At 24.9% G+C, this 19,366-nt stretch overlaps 1 protein-coding gene and 1 long non-coding RNA gene across 4 annotated transcripts; one reads left to right on the forward strand and one right to left on the reverse strand.

Moving 5' to 3' along the window:
• Positions 1–15,874, reverse strand: LOC114122215 (uncharacterized). Of its 2 annotated transcripts, none has more exons than XM_050199184.1 (11): positions 12,254–12,422; positions 11,934–12,030; positions 10,320–10,437; positions 8,889–9,099; positions 8,329–8,507; positions 7,632–7,800; positions 7,376–7,545; positions 6,147–6,270; positions 5,870–6,076; positions 4,848–5,078; positions 1–1,878 (listed from the first exon to the last, which is right to left on the reverse strand). In XM_050199184.1, exons 1-11 carry the CDS (start codon positions 12,354–12,356, stop codon positions 1,724–1,726), a joined length of 1,764 nt encoding a protein of 587 aa, XP_050055141.1. In that variant the 5' UTR covers positions 12,357–12,422; the 3' UTR covers positions 1–1,723. The 2 variants fall into 2 exon arrangements, with proteins under 2 accessions (XP_050055141.1, XP_027840607.1); XM_027984806.2 differs by lacking the exon at positions 12,254–12,422 and adding an exon at positions 15,562–15,874 and having other exon boundaries at positions 188–1,878.
• Positions 15,793–18,256, forward strand: LOC114122216 (uncharacterized). Of its 2 annotated transcripts, XR_007603694.1 has the most exons (6): positions 15,793–15,924; positions 17,214–17,305; positions 17,413–17,470; positions 17,688–17,810; positions 17,876–17,970; positions 18,141–18,256. It is a non-coding gene; the product is annotated as an uncharacterized LOC114122216 (long non-coding RNA). The 2 variants fall into 2 exon arrangements; XR_007603693.1 differs by lacking the exon at positions 18,141–18,256 and having other exon boundaries at positions 17,876–18,073.
• Positions 18,257–19,366: the final 1,110 nt, after the last annotated feature.

Raw genomic sequence — 19,366 nt, forward strand, 5'->3', positions numbered from 1 at the left:
AATTATAATTAACATGATTTTGCTAAATAAAGTCGAAAATTTGTTATTGATATTTTGTACTTATGATTTATATTTTTAAACTTCTGGTCTACTTAGCATTTTGTTCTAACAATATATTTTAAATCAAAAACTAAGAAACTCCCCCAAAAAATTATAGATAGGTCCTACTACTTCAACATTGTGTAATATATAAAAATTATAACACTTATATCAGAAACAACAATAACAATTATTATTCATAAAAATATATCAAATATAAACAATAAACATATAATAATCACTAATCACTAATTTCTAATCACTTATTTATTAGTAACCGTATTAATGCCTAATTAGGTATCTAAATGGTCATTGCTATGGTATTATTTTTTAATTACATTAGGTACCTACATTTTATTTGAAATAATATTAATACTATTAACCTTTTTAAAATATATTTATTAAATACATATAATATTTAAGGTATCTTCTTATTTTAATTATAATATGCAATTCAAATAATAAATTATTTTCTTATGGCTCAAAAGTTCATCGAATTATAATAAAATGTATCAATATTTTTTTAAAGAAAAAAGGTTTTTTGAATACTTACAATTTATACTTGTATTCAATAATTAGTAAATTATAGTATAGAAGTGGACGAATTGGTAATAAAAATTCTGAGATAAGACTTGTAAAGAAGATTCACAACAATCACTTTAAAATAATATCATATCCGGTAACAGCAAATTTCATATTTTATAATCATTAATTTTTTTTTCTGTAATTGTTATTATTATAGTGAATCGGTATATTATGAAATTTAAAAATAAGAATATTATCAAATAATGTAATTTATAATTGAATTAATTATATTTAACTCTGTGATATTATTCACACCAAAGATTTTTTTAGGTATATTACATTAATTTTTAAGCAAGCTATAAATATTTTAAAATCAACAAAAAAATATACTTGTAACTTGCTTCAAAGTTAAAATGTGAAAGCCCATATGAGGCATTGGATAATATTTTTATACCTCGTATTATATATTTATATTGTTTAGAGAATTACTTTGTGCTATTTAATAGCCAACCAAGAATCTTCCATTTTTAATTTATTTATAATAAAACATATTAAGTTTATTAACTGAATGTCTTCAATATAGGTAGTACAGAAACAGAATAAGTTCACAGAGAATAAAACAAAATAAACCCAACCAATTACATGAAATCCCGGAACCACAAACAGAAGCAACAAACATAGTACCTAATACTTTTTTAAGACTAACCACATTACTTATATAAAATATTAATCGATACACATTAAGAAGAACTATTGAAAACAAAATCCAAATAATATATATATAAATAAAAATGTATATAATAATTTAAATGTAAAACTGATAATCACTATTTAATTGAGCTTAAGATCAAATAATAGAAAATGCTCTTATAGGGTACAGATATCAAGTTTTGTTTACACATAAGCAAATTCATCAGTATATAAAATAAATTATTGGTAGTAACTAGTAATACATTGTACATAATATTTTTTTATGTATTGAAATGGTTATAAACAATACAAACTGATTTATAATAAATTACTAACTCTTAAAAAAAATTAGATTTACAAATAACATTCATATTTAAAACTATTACAGCCTGTCTTAACAAACAACTTAAAAATAATGTCAGAGATCAATATTAATACGGTAACAATGATTGAAATATTTCAATATAAATCAAGCCAAAAAAAATTCTGGTCCTATGAAATTTCCACATTTAGGAAAGTCTTCAGGTACTTGAGGAAAATTTCCAGTGGGATTTGTCACTCTAAATATTAATGACAAGCCGCTGGACCATTCGGAAGTTTTTTCACTCCTGAATAACCAATATCCTGAAACATACAATTATTTATTTGTAGTAACATATTATTTAAACAATTATATTGAGAAAATATTAACTTTTATTACTTGAAAGTTTAATTAATATATTTTATCCGCCTATAATCAGACAATTTTTACTAGTTTGGCAATATTAAGTAAACAGAAATTAATCATCAGAAAAATGTTACATTTATTTATTATTATGTTAAAGTTTTATATTTTTACTTATACTTACATTACGTATAACTTTTTAAAAACTCATTGATTACTGTTTGTATTCAACTTTTAAACTAAAATCTTAGTTTAGGGTTATTAGGCTGACGAAATCTTAGATCTAATTTAAATGACATTGTTTTATATTTTTCTAATCTTAGGTAGATAGGTAATTATTTTATTGGGAAAACAATTGTATTACTGTTTATGGTATGTTACTTAATCGCAATAGCACTATAGTATAAAAAATGTAAGCTAGTGTATACCGCTCTGATGTATAGAATGTTCGAGGGAGATAATAGAACACTGTAATGCAGGGGTGGCCAACAAGTCTATCGCGACTCCCCTATATATACATTATACATACATGTATAATATACATAGTATATATTTTTAATTATAAGCATCTCTATTTTTTTGGTCGATCGTTATAATCGAATAAACACATAGGTCGATCAAAAGTCCATAAAAGTTGGTCATCCGATTGTAATCATGGATATGTGTTAAATTTGTTTTGACATTGCAATTTAAGTAATTTATTTTATAATAATTGGTATAATTGTAGGTTAATTTAACTCTTTCTGAAAATATTTCATTTCTTATATTGTTAATGCTTAATTATTATAATAATTTATATTTATACCATATTATATTATACAGTTATTAACTTTTGAGTCACTACTGCCCGTTCACCTAACCGGAAAAAAGGTAGTGTGAATAGGTTAATGGTATAAATTGGTAAAACTTTAATATTAATCTCCATTTATATTTTGAAATTTTCATTGAATAAATGTATAGTAAAATTATTAACCTACGATAAAATGTTTAGTCCCTAGGATTGATGTTTTTAAGTTATAAACAAAATATAATTAACATCATTATTTATCATTTAAATATGTAATTCGACCAAATGTACACTTCCAAATGTCTTAAAAAATAAACATGTTTGTATATATTATAAATTGTATAGTTCCAACATTAATTATTTACGAAGAATCTTTTATTATAATTTTTAAATTTAAGATATAAAAGAAAAATACATAATGAATTTCTAACCACAAAATTGTTTGCGAATTTCCGTAATTTTAATAAATTTCGTCAAAATGTTTAAATTTCAATATCCCATTGAAAAATTCGTAAACACTAATAGCCTCTATCATTTGAAATATTCTTATAGGTAGAGAACTAAGAAAACTAACGCAGTAGACACAAAATAGATTAAAAAAATAATAATTCTTGAAATATTTATTTTAAAAAATAAATTATTATCAACACGGATAATTTATTAGCTGAACCATATATATACCATTAAAATTAGTATTTTAATCAAATTAGTGTTAGTTTAAACTTTAAATATTAAAAAGAGCACATCAAAAAAGATTAATTATAATTTAGAAATTTCCTTTTATTAATATGGAAAAATATAATTATTAAATTAATTATTACTATTAATTATTTTACAATTGTTTTATATTTTTATCTAACAATATAACAATTAAAACTTTTTTTTAAGATATGATGACATTTTTTATTTATTTTTTATTTTATACAAGTTTGAGTTAAATATTTTAAGTTTATAAAAGTGATGATAAAAATCAAACTTAAAAAAAATTATAAAACAAATCTAAAAAAAAATGCAAACTTATCTTTTTAATCTAAATGTGTTTAATGTTTAAAAGTTGAACGACTAAAGTTTCACACATTTTTAAAATGTTCTTAAATTCTCTCAAAGTTAATATAAAAATGTATATTGTTTAAAAAAGATTTTATAAATATTATAATAAAAAACCAAGACGGGAATAGAGTTTTCAAGCTTTGCACATGTAAGATAGTGGTGTCTTGTGATTTTTATTTGAAAGTAATAAATGCCATTCCATAAAACTAATCTAAATACAGAATGAGGCTAAATTGAAACTTATTTTTCTAGCTTTTCTTTCCCATATTTCAATGGCAGTTCTATGAATACTTAAGTTTTCCTAAAATTTGTAACAGCAAGCTGAAGAAACTGACTAATTTCCATTTTAAATGTACCATTTGGATTCAATTTCTGATCCATAAATTAAAACACTGCTATACACTGAAAACTTTATTAATACTCTTTTACTACCAGAGAAAAGTTTTTGAAATAAATGATAAATTAAAAATTCAATTCTTTCAAAATCTGAAAAATCGGATAAATTTATTTATTACAATCTACTTGTATAATAGTAGGTTTTTAGTTCTATAAATAATAATTTTTCGAAAAATATAAAACCTAACGCTTTAACTATTTATTTAATAAAAAATCATTTATTTAGTTTTAACTGTTATAAGTATTTTATTATTTTTTAAAATGCATTTATAAATCATCTTCCACTTTTATAACTATTTATATTTATTTAAATGTTAAAATATTCATACTTTTAATATTCGAAATGAAGAAATATTTAATGTTTAAAATTTAATAATTTGAAAATGAAAACAACTCATTGTGTTTTTTATCTGTAGAAATAATAATATGTTTTTAATGAATTTTTTAATAAATGTGAAGTGTGCTATTAAAATTGTCGTCTTAGGCAACTCTGTGGAATGATATTTTTAAACAAAAGCGTTTATATTAATACGAGGTTTTCGTCCTTTTGTGTGTATTAATTTACAAAAGATCTGTTTATAAAGACCCTTCTTGTATTAATAAATGTTAATGTTTTTACTTAGGACGTGGTTTTCTTATACATAAGATTAGAATCTTACTATTTAAGTTAGGGTTAGGTTAATGGTAGATCATTACCGGGATTATCAGCGATAAATCGTACAACAGATACACCTGCTGCTGGCACGACAACGGTGTTCTTCAACACCGACCTGTCGAGCTTCCTGTGTACTAAATGCGCATCACTGTCTAACTTCTTTGCATGATCTGCTGACTTGACGAACGCTTTGCTCCTCTGGCCGACCACGTAGAAACTGTGTCCATGCAAATAAAACGAATGAGATCTGTCCGTTTTAAACAGCGTGTGCTCTAAGAAAAATATGTTTAGGTACTTTAACAAATGATTACTATAGTTTAGCAGATTAATTCTGAAATAAACAGACGAAAATATAAAATATATATTCAACATACATTTCACATTTTAAACGTATAAAATACAATTCTAATGCTTAAAATATATGCATAAGATATAATATTATGATTCGTAAAAAAATAAAAATACATTTGAAACAGATTTATTTAATCCATTTTTTTTTTATTATTAAAAATCAACATTTCCCTACTGATTTTTTTAATATTTTCAAATCAAAATACTAAATAGAAAACTTTACTGTTACATATATTTCGTGGTTATTTCAGGTACGAATATAATGCGAACGTAATTTATTCACAAATATGTATTATATTCGTATAATATTGATCAATAGTACAAGAAAAATGACTACTAGTTATATATACATAACATTTTATACTCGTCGGCTGAAAATTCACGTCATGCTTGTATATTTAAAAAATTTCATATTATATTTTATATGTATAGATTTTACCTTTTACACTTAATATTTACTTTTAATAAATGTAAGTCCTATAGTAATCGATTTGTAAACATCACAAAACTTTCTACGTAACTCAATTACGTATTTACAAAAAATATTAAATATATAACACCTATATGTTGCAGTTCTCGACGCGGTCACATCACAGACGTCTTTTTTTATTAATGATTTGAATCGAGATGTACAATGACAATAATATTTTAATGATAATGTTCTAAGACTGATTTACTCATAATAATATGTGTGTGTGTGTGTTTTATGTACCTGTATCGAAAATAACTAATTCTGTAGCAGAACCAAACGGCAAGTCAATGACATGCGTACACTCGCAAGATGTGATACTAGACTGACATTTGAGTGGCACATTTTCTGCATTGCACACTATCACATCTTCAGGCTGTTGCAACAGCAGTGGGGCGGAAGGTAGCACCATAGACATATTATTGAAATTCGGCAATGACCAGCTTCCTTCTGTAAACGTTCGTAGGTTATTTATGGTTAAATCGATAATTTGATAATGCATTTTTAATTGTTAACTTACCACTAAGTTGATATTTAATTGAAGAAAATCCTAAATAAATTGTATTTTTCAATTTAACAGCAGACAACTCGTAAGGTAAGCTTGTTAGACTAGTAATGGACAAGCGTCGATTCCCGTGTTCAGTCTTATTAGAATTCGAAAACATTAAAATGTTGTAAGTTATTATCTTTTTAAATAATAAGATTAGTGATAAGGATGACATAATATCATACACATTTTTTATCAAAATAATAAACGCTTATGAGTACAGAATAGGACGAATAGGTTATGGCCTAAAGGTTAGTTTGCTCCAGAGCCAAGTTGACAAACATACAAAACAAATTTAACTAAACAGCGTTTGTGTTTTAAAAAATAATTTAGATCACTCTGCCTTTGATAAGAAAGTTGAACTTCTATTTTATTTTTGTTTACTATTTAACCATGCGAAGACTCGAAATACATACTATTATAATTTATAACGATAGTTACAAAAAAAAAAAAAAAAAAAAAAAAAAACAATACAATGAATCGATTAGTCGAATACAAGTACTTTATAATAAATCAAACACTATACTTTTTTATTTAGGTAACATTCATTAATTATTTCTATTAAATTGTAAATTGTACAATGCAATTCCATTGTTTTACCGTCTATAGAAATTAATAATTATCATCGATATGAAAGTGCACAATCAGCCGGGGATATAATATAATATTATTATTCATACTAGCAAGCAAAATTGAATGGACTAATAGTCTGTAAATGTGATTTGGGTGAACTCCAACATTATTATAATAGAATAAAGAAAGATTCCTGTGTATGGAGCCTTTTTTAACGATACCTAGCTTATTTGTTTATCAGGAGTATAATAAAATCGCAGTTTGAATCACAGCGGTTGTTCATTAACCTATAATTTTCAAAACTTTAGGTAATAAAAAAAAAGAAATCCTAATCTATTGAATTCTAAAAAAAAATTATTTTTAGAATCACATTATGACTAATTATAATTATATTATGCGTGGGACGGATATCATATAAATGCTTGCAAAACACTTAAGCGCTAATTATATTCATATAATATTATGTATTTTTCTACAAACATAATTTATAAAATAGGTACCTACATTAAAATATGGATTATTATTTATACAATTTATTGTTTATGGCGTATGATAATTGTGTTAACTTTAAAATACATTATTTATCATTATCATATTTTTTTCGTATGAACTCAATATAATATACTCACCGGTTGTACAAGATTATTCGTATCTGAAATAGTATTATGTAATGTAGAATTGTACTGTATATACAACGTGTGTGTGTGATTAGAGTCCTTACAGTGACCCTCTGAACTAACCGTCATGTCAAAAATTCCTTGGTTTTTGCTTGTTGTTAAAATGAAGTCTAATGTTTCACCTTTAAACACACAGAGATAGGAGTGTTTTGAGTTAAATAATAAATATATTTTACAATGTTATAAACATGTTTATTTGAAACTTAACCTGGTTCAACTTGAATAACGTCAACTGGTTTAGGTTCAATCGAATGACTGTCTACTGATATAACTGTTAAATGATGTTTATGCACTTTTATTTCTATTGGACATTGCGAAACTCCTCCTGTATTTATTATTCTGAATCTGTACTTGCTATTTTTTTCTACAGTGATCGACTAAAATCAACATAAAAACCAATATGATTTTAATTTATGAATTTTGCAATTAAGGTAATAGTTAAGTTGTATTTAATTGTTTAAGGGTTCTCTCTAAATTGTATTTTATTTTGATCAGTGGTCGACACATATTTTACACAAATGCTTAATTTATAAAATACAAGTAGAAGTGAGTGCATGTATGCATATAATATGCTCTTAGAATACAAATTTTACATTCACCAGAGCTGTTTGATATTAATATTATTGTAGTGTTTGGTATAGATATTTTGGGTTTCGAATATTAGGTAGTAACCGGTACAGGTAGGTATGTGGTATAGTTTTTTTACGTGTAGGTAGTAAAAACTAATTATAACATCACCACTACTCACTATTCATATGACATTTTTAATTAAACGAAAAATTATTCATCTATCAGTTGCAATCTCTAAACCTATAAATTCTAATCATAAAGTCAATTACAAGATGGTTTGTATTGTTAATTATTTCAAATTTATTTAATACGATATCTTGAATAATTTTATTTACCGAGTTCGATGCGATTCCATTTATACGCATTTCATTGATACCATTTTGAGTGATTGAAGTATATTCCACTAGTAAAACGTGTGGAATTTCATCGAAGTCGTAAATGGAGGCATGCGGTTCTTTTCGTTTGGACTGCTTCACTATAAATGCTCCAAATACTCTATCGGACAACTCGTCACCTGTTTATTAATATATGATCATATGAATAATATTATGATAGCTATAAATTATAAAGATTAAATATAGAAACTATATAGCAAACAATATAAATAAATAAAATGTAGGTACATGCTTCTTACATGCTACTTATTTTCCAAGTGAGTATACACAATGTTATATAGTATGTGTGCGTAAAAAATTGTAAAAGTATAAATCTATAAAAATCTATTATTAAAAACAAACATTGAAACAAAAATTATTGTTTTTTGTTGAATTGAATAGATATAGGACATATAAAATATCATGTACACTATATTTAACTCTAAAATTCTTATCATTTGTCTTAAGAATAAATTATGTTAAGAATTTTACTTAAATTCTTATGAATTTTATTATTTTACCCGATAATATTTGCCACCAGTGAGTTCCTGCTTGAGCAGCTCTAAATTTATATTGAAATGTAGTATGTGGTAGTATTGGACATTGTGTTACCATAGGTGCACCATCCATTACCGGAGTCTCTTTTTGCCACTGACCTCTCCAGTGTACCGAAACACTATGACCAGGTATTCGGTTAACAACGTCTATTACCATTATATCATTTTCACAAACCTGTAATTAACAATATTCTTTTTTATTATTTCATAGTAAAATCTGCACTTGACGAATTCCAATTATACAAACAAAAATAATGATAAATTTTTTTATAAAGAACTATTTATAAATACTAAGTTTTAGATTTTATCAGTAGCACGTCTTTAAAAAAAAAACTGAATAATTTATCTATAGATATCTATAAAAGATATAAAGATATGCCAGAAAAAAATTTTAATTAAAACATTTTGATTATAGACACAATAAATTTCAAGATATCTGTCCTATTTTTTTAGTTAACAATTTATTTTAATAATATATTTCTAAATCTAACTAAAATCTATCTAGAAATATACGATTGTTTTAAAAATTATATTATTTATTATTAGATCCAAATCCTAAAGTACTAACAATTCACAATATTCCATATAATATCTTTATGATATGATATACCAACTCTAATGACTTTTAATACGTAGTTAACCATTTACAAGCTATTCGTGTACCTCAATAACTATAATTTCGTCATTTTATTTTATTTTTATTATAGAGTAGTAATATCTAAGTATGATTAAAGTTTTTATTAGTTAGGTCTTAGTTATTACTATCATTTTTTTTTTTTAATTCAAAATTCATAAAATCTGTAAATATTTTTTTTTTTTACAATAAGCACATATTATATTTAAAGATTAATGAAATAGGTAAGATTAAATTAAATAATTTAGAAATTGAGGACTTTACATAAAATTTAATCAGTGATGGAACCCCGTGAGTGATTAGCCAATTAATAGGTCACACAACCAGGTTCGTTTTAGGCGCCTTCTGAAGTCATTAGGAATCCACTATTTCTAAGATGAAAAGTTTTAAGATCACGGAGCTGTGAAGATTGGAGTGTAGATGTAAGTAGAACCTAGTCAACATTTTCTACTATTGGGATTAGAGATTTTTTTGAAAAATATCGTTTGAAACATAGTAGAGGCTTAAATTACTTTACAAAGAAATTTGGATTGGAATGCTTAGATTGTATTAATGTAAATGGGTTTGACAGCTCCTTGCGTTTAAAATGATTAAATACTTTACTAGAATCATAAATTAAATTAATCATTACTATTATTTATCATTATTACTGTCAATAGTTCAATACATATGTTAAGTAATAATGTAGTAATTATGTAAGAATTATAAAATTATTTAATTATTTAATAAATTAGATAGCATAATAAAGTCATCAAACATACTCTTATAGATGGACCAGGAACTTGTCTATTAGCAGTAATGATTTTCTCTGAAAATCTATCGCAATAAATGTCATGTTGGCATTCCGTTTGATTGTTTGAAGAACACTTTTGACAATCGCTAAAATATAATTATTTTATTAGTTAATTTATCATAACTTACATTATAAATAAGTAACATTAATTGTAAGACTTTATATAATAATATACATAATTTTTACACTACATACATTTATATTAAATCTATTAAAACTATGAATAAAATAAAAAATGTTTTGACTTTACGCGGATTTTAAGTATGATGTATTGATGTTCAAAGTAACGCAACACACACAGTTAGGATAGTAACTGTTTGTGTAACTTTGCAAATTTACATTAGCAGAACCAATTTTAAAAATCAATCCTTAAAAATTGTGTTATCGTAAAAATCAATTTGCAAACAATGATAATGTTCTTACTTTTCAGTTTGATAATATATAGTTCAATTCACTGTAATGACTAATACAGAGGCGTATTTACGGGAGGTGATGAAGAAGATATATCTCCCCCTTGACCTTTTTTTTAGCTTATATCACTGTATTAGCTAACTTGTATAAAAAGATTAAAAACATATTTAAGAAATTCTACTCGTATAAAAGAAGTATATATTCCCTATTCACTAATGAAATATTTTTTGTATTTATTAATTGTTTAAATTTTAGTCCAGAATGCATGCGGGCTTACAGAGCTTTAAATTCTTAACAACATAAGATTGGATGTTGAAGAAATTATTGACGAAATAGCTAAAAAACCTAGAAGGCTAATTTGTCTACATAAATTCGTTTCACGTCATTATAAATTCCAAATAAATCAATTATTTTTTTAAACTTTTCCAGCTGTGGATTTTTGTATGTTTATTATGCTATAGTAATAAAAACAAATTAATTAATAAGAAATGTAAAAACCCAGAATGTGGATATTGGATCATTATTGTTTTCGTATTTCGTTATCGGTTTGTTTACCTATTAAAATATATTAAACGTAAGATTATCGATCTACATGTAGCCTACAGTACCTATACGGTCAGTATACCTATAACATCGATATCGACCATTTCAAAATTTAAAATTTATTGTTGTGATTTGAAACATTTTGTATGCACCGTTCACTTCAGTGGATGTAGGGAGTTCGTTTTCTACGTATAAAAATATAACGTCGGACAATAGGGTCAGTTTCACTGCTGAAAATCTAGGGAAATATACATGGTACGTAGTTAATTCTTTTTTTTTATTTAAATTAATTCTTATAAATAGTTCTCGTTAATTTTTGGTCATGCTATGCTAATAAATATGCTTCTTTTTTGCATTTTAAAAACAATCATGTGCTTTTTTTGTTGCTTATTATGCTTTAAACCCGATATACATAATATATTTTAGGTATAAAGTTATAATAAATTGATAGTATCTTCATGTATTTAGAGTGGAGGGAGGAAAACTATTTTAGTCATATTTCTCCCTCAAATAAATCCTAAATACGCCACTGGACTAATCACACATTAACAAAAAGTAATTACATTTTTAAAAATAAATAGTAAAGCGATAAACTACATAAAAAATATTATATTAAACGACTTTTTACTTTTGAATATTTTGAGTCTCCAGCACAATTTTGTATCTACAAATTAACGGCCAATCCAGTTCATGACATTCTCTATCACAATTTTGTTTTGAAGCTTCTAAAAAAAGTATTATAAATATTGTTATAATTTTTATTTAACTGTCATTATAACTTAACAGCTATAATCTATACTTAATCCTTAAAGGTACCTAATACTTATTATGCTCAACTATCAAAATCATAATTCATAATAATATGAGTGTAATATTGTATTGAATGATTCGTTAATTGTTTTCATTAAATTCTTAACAAAACACTAATTAGTGGTTGTAAGTACTCACTTGGTAACTTTGTATTCCATAAAACTAACCCTGTAATCGTAACTATGCCTAAAACTACTGAAATTCTACTTTTAAAACCTTTTAACTGTCTTACTGGAGCCATACTTCACTGCACTCTAGCTCTTACACATGTATAATGCGCTATCCTCGGAAAACGACTATTGCCACAATTTCCCTTTCAACTAATACTTACCAATCTAACATTAGTATCATACACTTGATGCATTGTTAAGTCTTAACTTTCTCCCACTGGTTATTTTACTATTTTCGAGTCACAATACCGCAAATAAAAAACTATTGCATCTATTGTACGTTGTATTGTACGGTTATTCTAAATACAATACCAACACGATTTATGAGTAAATGATTATTATATAATTACATAATTAGTTGTTATATATAAATAGTATACACGTAGATTGAAAATGCATACCATACTCATACATTTGAGAAAATAAATTTACTTTAACAATACTGATATATTTTCATGTTAAAACATATAACAAACACAGTGATAAATTATCAAAAGAAATCCAAGTAGGTTATCAATTTGTTAATTAAAAAAATAATCTATTTTTATTTTATAGTTAATTATAATATTCATATTCATATCACTACATTATGGTAAAACATGTGTGTTTTTTAAATATGTTTTATTTTAACCTAGAATGTCTTACTCGGCTTACCTGTAGTTACATGTGGCGTATAATTAGACATCTGCAACTCTGCAGGCCTCTTGCATAAAGAGACAGCGTGGCCATCATATGGTACAAAATCGGTAAATACGCTCATGCCCTAAATCTCAATTTTTAAAATGTATGGTGAAAACCCGTTTCTCACGCTTTTAGTATTATGAACAATTAAATAACTTTGAAATAAAATGTTTCAGCTCATATTCCTTCACTTATGCTCATTATGTATTTGCCTCAGTTAAAATTATTTAAACCAAATTCTTATGTTTTATCGTATACCTTGCAGTACACATACAGTGAAAAAATATCCACCGAAGAATAATGTTGTCCTAAAAAGAAATAAACTAAAAAATTAAACCATAATTACGAATATAATTATAATTTATAACTATATGTTCTATGAAATAAAATTTTAATTTTAATTAAAAAAAAATAAAAATATAAAATTAAATGAATTCAATTGATTAAGATTTAAAATTCATTTTTATTCAACTTTAATTTATTTATTTAATTTTGACTTTAATCATTATAACAAAAATATTTATTTTAATTTATTGTTAGAAGTATTCAACACTTAGAAATAATGGGGTAGATATTATTATAGATTAATTAACTATTTGTTTAAGGATTGATTGCTGAAAGGTTGTAGGGTTAAAACAAATCTCGGATTTATTTTAAATCATTTTTCACTTATTAGAACACTGTTCTTAAACCAATAATTGAACTTCTTGATTTTTTCCAATTCGAATACTGTGTATGTAAAATGCGTATGACTTCTATTTATGCTTTTGTCTTTCAAAAATATATACACTGTTTTTTTAATTAATTTTAGGAGTTTAAAATATAATTTACCAGGAACTATTTGTTTTTATAAAGCTCAATATATATACTTTTATCACTACTCTCGAATGGACTCAATTTTAATTAGATTATGTAATCAAATAATTATTTTATTTTTCATAAAGTTTATGCTTGCTTAAGTAAATATGCACAAGTTGTACACGAATATTGGAATCGGTACTATAGGAAAATTAATAACGCTAAAAATCCTTAGCAATCTATAACCGGGTATAAAATAAGTCTATCTCTCTTAGTTGCTTAGCATAAAATTTAGTGGCCATAAGACTGTAGGAGGTGGGTTCCCCATAAACAAAGAAATTTAATCAATAAATGATTATGCCAAAATAAGTTTGATGCTATAGATTTTTTTTCATTTATTAAATCAAATTATTTTTCCCGTAAATATGATTTAAATTTTAAAAAAAATGTTCAGTATTTTTTAATATAATAAAGGTCTTATGGCCTACCAACTTGAATATACCTTAGGGGTTCTTAGGCCCTAGGTCTTGATGATTCCGGTTTAAATATGTTACTAATCTCTCTCTTTATCTCACAGATTTTGTAGATTTTGTTTAATATACATTATACATATTCTGTTGTATGCCCATGTGATCATATGATATGATGTTTTTATTTCTATTGAACCCATACTACATTTACGAAATAGTTTATTACTAACAACTCAATACCATACAGTATTATACAACATAGGTAATAGGTATAGTGTGTGACTATATTGATTGTAGCATAATGCGTATTGTGTTTTTGATGAGCGATTCTAATTACAATCGTATAGCTTTCACTCGTTTATTAATACAACACTATTTTCACCAGACTTTAAAACGTTTGAATTAATATAGTTTATAATAAATATCTAATATTTTTTTGTCATTGTGGCTTTCTCAAATCTCAATACTCATCTATAAATAAGGATATAATAGAAATTTAAACTCAAAACCATGTTCTTTATTATAAAATAATAAAAATATATACCTGGCTAGTAATAATTAGAGAGCCTATATAAGATACATATATATAGGCTTTCTAGTAATAGTTATTGAAAAATAATCATAGACCATAGTCATTCAAAGCAAATTAATAAATAACATCGATGGGATGACCATCTATATGTATTATGTACCTGTCTACGAAGTATTGAAATAAATAAGGAACATTAAACGTGAATGACCAGGCGTTTAAGTCGCAGTATATTTTACCTTGGCTAAATTAACTAATACTTAGTTTAAAATATATGTATTCAAGGAAAATTATGTCATAATATAAAACATATAAAAAGTGTATTCATGTAGGTAACCTCAAATTTCGTTAAATACAAAACAATTTTTATGTTTTCATCTTCAAAGTATGTTATAAATAATATACTAATACGAGAATCGTATTATATAGTATAATAGTATGCTATTTTGAAATACCCAAACATTTGTATTAATTGGGTATGTTTTTACATAAAACATATTGTAAAATGTAATATTGATCATTGATCGTCATTTTAATACAATATATTATAATATATGCTATATTTACATTTAAATCAATTTATATCTATGTATTAAACACGTAGAAATCTCAAAAATTCAAAACTACCTATAATACACCTAAAAATAGTTAAGATATTTATTATTATACTTTTAAATACTCGCACATATTTTAATATAAAGTATAGATAGTTATTTATCATAAAGCATACAAAATGAATAACACCATTGAGGATATGAATATTTAAAATATATATAGATACATAATAAGTATAATTACCAAAATCAGGAATAGGCGTATAATAGATTATAGTGACCACAACTGATAGAAGACCGACAAGAATAGACAACCGCAGCATGCAAGCGCACAAAAGATTACTTTCAGTCATTTTTTTTTTTTAATTCACAAGCCGATTATAACGAAGTGTAAATAACACGATTACTTGAAAACTAACACTACCTTACTCTAATTTAACTTTTTTTCTTAAATTCTCATAAACATAAAATCAATTTTTGTTTCATCCAGCCGTAATTATTTTATTTTTATATTAGTTACTTGTTAACGCATTAAGCAAGAGCGACTCACTAGTGAAACTTCGACGTGATGCCTAAAGACTGGACCATGCAACACGAGAATATAAAAGTAGGCCAACCGTACAAACAGCAAACTATTACATCAATATTCAATGATATAACAATATATTATACACTAACTGCCGAATACATTCAAGGGTGACGTTTACAACAAGTGACTTATTTTTATTAAAATTTAACAAGCAAGTGTTAATTATTGCTGTGGGTATACTCTTGTTATAAACTTACTTTAAAGTAATTAAGATATTTTATAGTAATTTCCAATTAATATTTTTAATTTTGATGTTGTACAATTATTAGAAAAAATATTATATATTAGTAGTAGGTTAGTATATTATAGAACTTGCAAGGAAATTAATATATTGATTTCTGCAATAATGGAACATAATTATTTATAATTTATTTTTCATTCCGTAAAAAGTTAGAATTTTTTAAAGTGACAGAGGTATACAATAATTTAGGAAAGGCATGAAAGCACTAAATATTTACAATATTTGAAGAACCTTCTAATTTGGACAAAATAGTGAATAGCTTCGATAAATAATTATACTTACACAATTACACAATATATAATTGTTATAGAACAAGGACTTCCATTTGCATATTTATTTTGCAGACTTTTTTATTATATTCATTACAGTAATATTAGTAATCAAGAAATTCTTACAACACAATATTATGAATAAAATTTTAAAAACTATTAATATAAAAGTATATAAATTATAATTAGTATAAGACATGTTATGTTGATATATTGAGGCAAATTTTATTTATTTATTTTTTGTTCGGTTCATAAATGGAGACGACATAATATTAACATACTTTATCCACACTACATAAAATATATAGTAATGTATACATACTACGTAATCGTGAAAAGTTGCAATTCCCTGCAATTATTTTTTAATTATGTATAAGAATTCCATAGGGACAAAAAGAAATTCAAGTTATCATACAGTCAATGCAATACATATTTGTAACTCGAAAAATACATAAGTCGAATTAACTTTAACCTCCCTTGAAATTCGAGTTATCGAGGTTCCACTATATATGATTATTTATAAACCATGGCATACGCATGTGGCATGTCTAATTTTATAAATAGTTGGATTTTTCAAATTTCAATGATTAAATCGATTAATATTTTTGTAAATGATACATTATAATATCATAAATCGTTTCTTTAATAAAATCCAATTTCGTCAAATTTTGAATTTCTAACACAAAAATGACTAAATTGGCTCTTGGTTCAACAGTTAACGCTATATTTTTTTATCCCAGTTAAAAAAAAATATAACGTCTTAAACCTTAACACTTGGTATATTATGACTTTTTCAGGACCATGGTTAAAATATATAATTTAACCATGCCATAGATTCATTAAATATCTTTAACAAAAGCGGAAATCACAATTTTGAAAAATATAATAGGTATTTATCACTAAATAATATAATAATGTTAGATAATTACTTAAGTTGCTATTTCACAGTCATTTTCGAAAATGTATCCAGTTTTAAATGTCTTTCTGTGATTTTAGGACACCCACGTGTTGGAACAACTGTATTTTGAGATACATCCAATTCATAAACCTTTTGGTAATGAAATCAACTTACATGAGGTCTATCTGGATGTACCTATTAAATAAAAATATATATTTCAAACATTATATAAAAAACAAATTTTAATTATTTACTTACTTTTAATTGAGTCTATTTCTTATATTTTTTATTAAATGAGGAACATCCGAAAATACATAAATGGATCGTCTCTCATCTATTGGATTTTGAAATTAATTTTTCACATTGTTTATAGATCTACTAACATCTAGTTCAGTCCAAAGTCTTCTGTTAGTTTGTGCACCATCGGAAACAATATCCACTTTTACACCATTATAATTCTCTAATAAAGAAATTGCTTTAATAATTAATTGCACAAGTATAATACCTAAAAATTATAAAATAATAATTTAATACTAATAAAGCTATGTTAATGTGTTACAGTGAAATACACCTTCTACTGTGCCAGTAGATGTGAAAATAGCTACAGGTTGTCAAAAATTGACAGACAAGCTTTGAAACATAAATACCAAACCATGGTTAGCTTTAGTATTTGAAGCATGTATTTCGTTTCCAAAATTTTCGAAGCCTACATAGCTTAAGTTGGATGATTTAACAGCAATACTTTCACGGAGTATTATTTCATCGAACAACAAAATACCATGCTTTTATTCCTTGGATAACATAGTTATTTTTTTTTTTAAAATAGGTAACTGAAAAAACTGATCATCCAATCCACAAGAGGACTTAATACATGATAAATATATTTTCACAGTATGAGAGCATTGTAGAGGAATAACATTTTGGTCACACAAAAATATATAAGTAGTTGGAGATCTGAGAAATAAGTAGTTTATAAATTGTTAAGTATTTTCGGTGAAGCTATATATGCATATTATACACCTACCTAATGTGAAAAATAATACTGAGAAGTATTCAGCTATCTGAGTATCTTCTATTCTTGGGATTAGCAAATTTTCAAGTTTCAATAATTTCGTTTAATAAAATTTGTTGTGGCTCACTTGAGTTATTATTTTTTTTAAATATATCAATAGTGGTTTGAGGCAATTCTTTAATTTTGTTTTGCATATTATACAACTGATTATACATAATAATAGTTAAATAGTTAGGTATAATAATAATAAAAAAATATAATATGTAATATCATTGATTTTATAATTTATTATATTATAAAAATATTAAAGTATATTATAAAACCAATGGTAATATACATAATACTGTAATAACCTATATGAATTAACATAATTATAGTTTAGTCTAATATAGTAATATACATGGATACCTATTATTTATTTTCTTCAATTTATATTTTGCTTTTTGCATATTTTTAAAAGAAGATAGGCAAGTAGGAGTAAGGGTGTATCCTATGTACTTATTTATTGTTTCTTTATTTGGAGTTTCACGTTTCCATTTATAAACTCTAAATTTATTCATAATTTTTCGAAATTCCCACACCTTTCTTATTTAAAATTGTCAGGTATTTACAATTTAGAGGAGCCAAATTTTATTTGAACCTAAATAAGTGTTTTTAAGTTGTATCTCTATAAATTAAATTACTTATATAATTTCTATTAATTTAAAGAACAACGTTTTTCTGTTTGAAGAATTGGAGAACACTGATGGTCAAAACTTCACTAAAACCATAATAATCATGATTATAATTTATAATTATAAAAACTAAATTTAAATACCTGGAAAATTAAATGCATTAGGCCTACCTATACATGCATTTTTTTTCAGCAAATAAAACTATTGCTTTTTCTAAAAACTTAATATTTAATTTAATGGAAATATAAAACATTTCAGTGTTTTAAAATTACTCTTAACCTCATTTCCATAATATGTTAAATAAAAATATGTTATTGCATTTTGGTTGCCAAATTTTCTCCAACTAATTGGTAAATCAAAATTTTC

Source organism: Aphis gossypii, chromosome 1, assembly GCF_020184175.1.
Source record: "Aphis gossypii isolate Hap1 chromosome 1, ASM2018417v2, whole genome shotgun sequence".
NCBI lineage: Eukaryota > Metazoa > Arthropoda > Insecta > Hemiptera > Aphididae > Aphis > Aphis gossypii.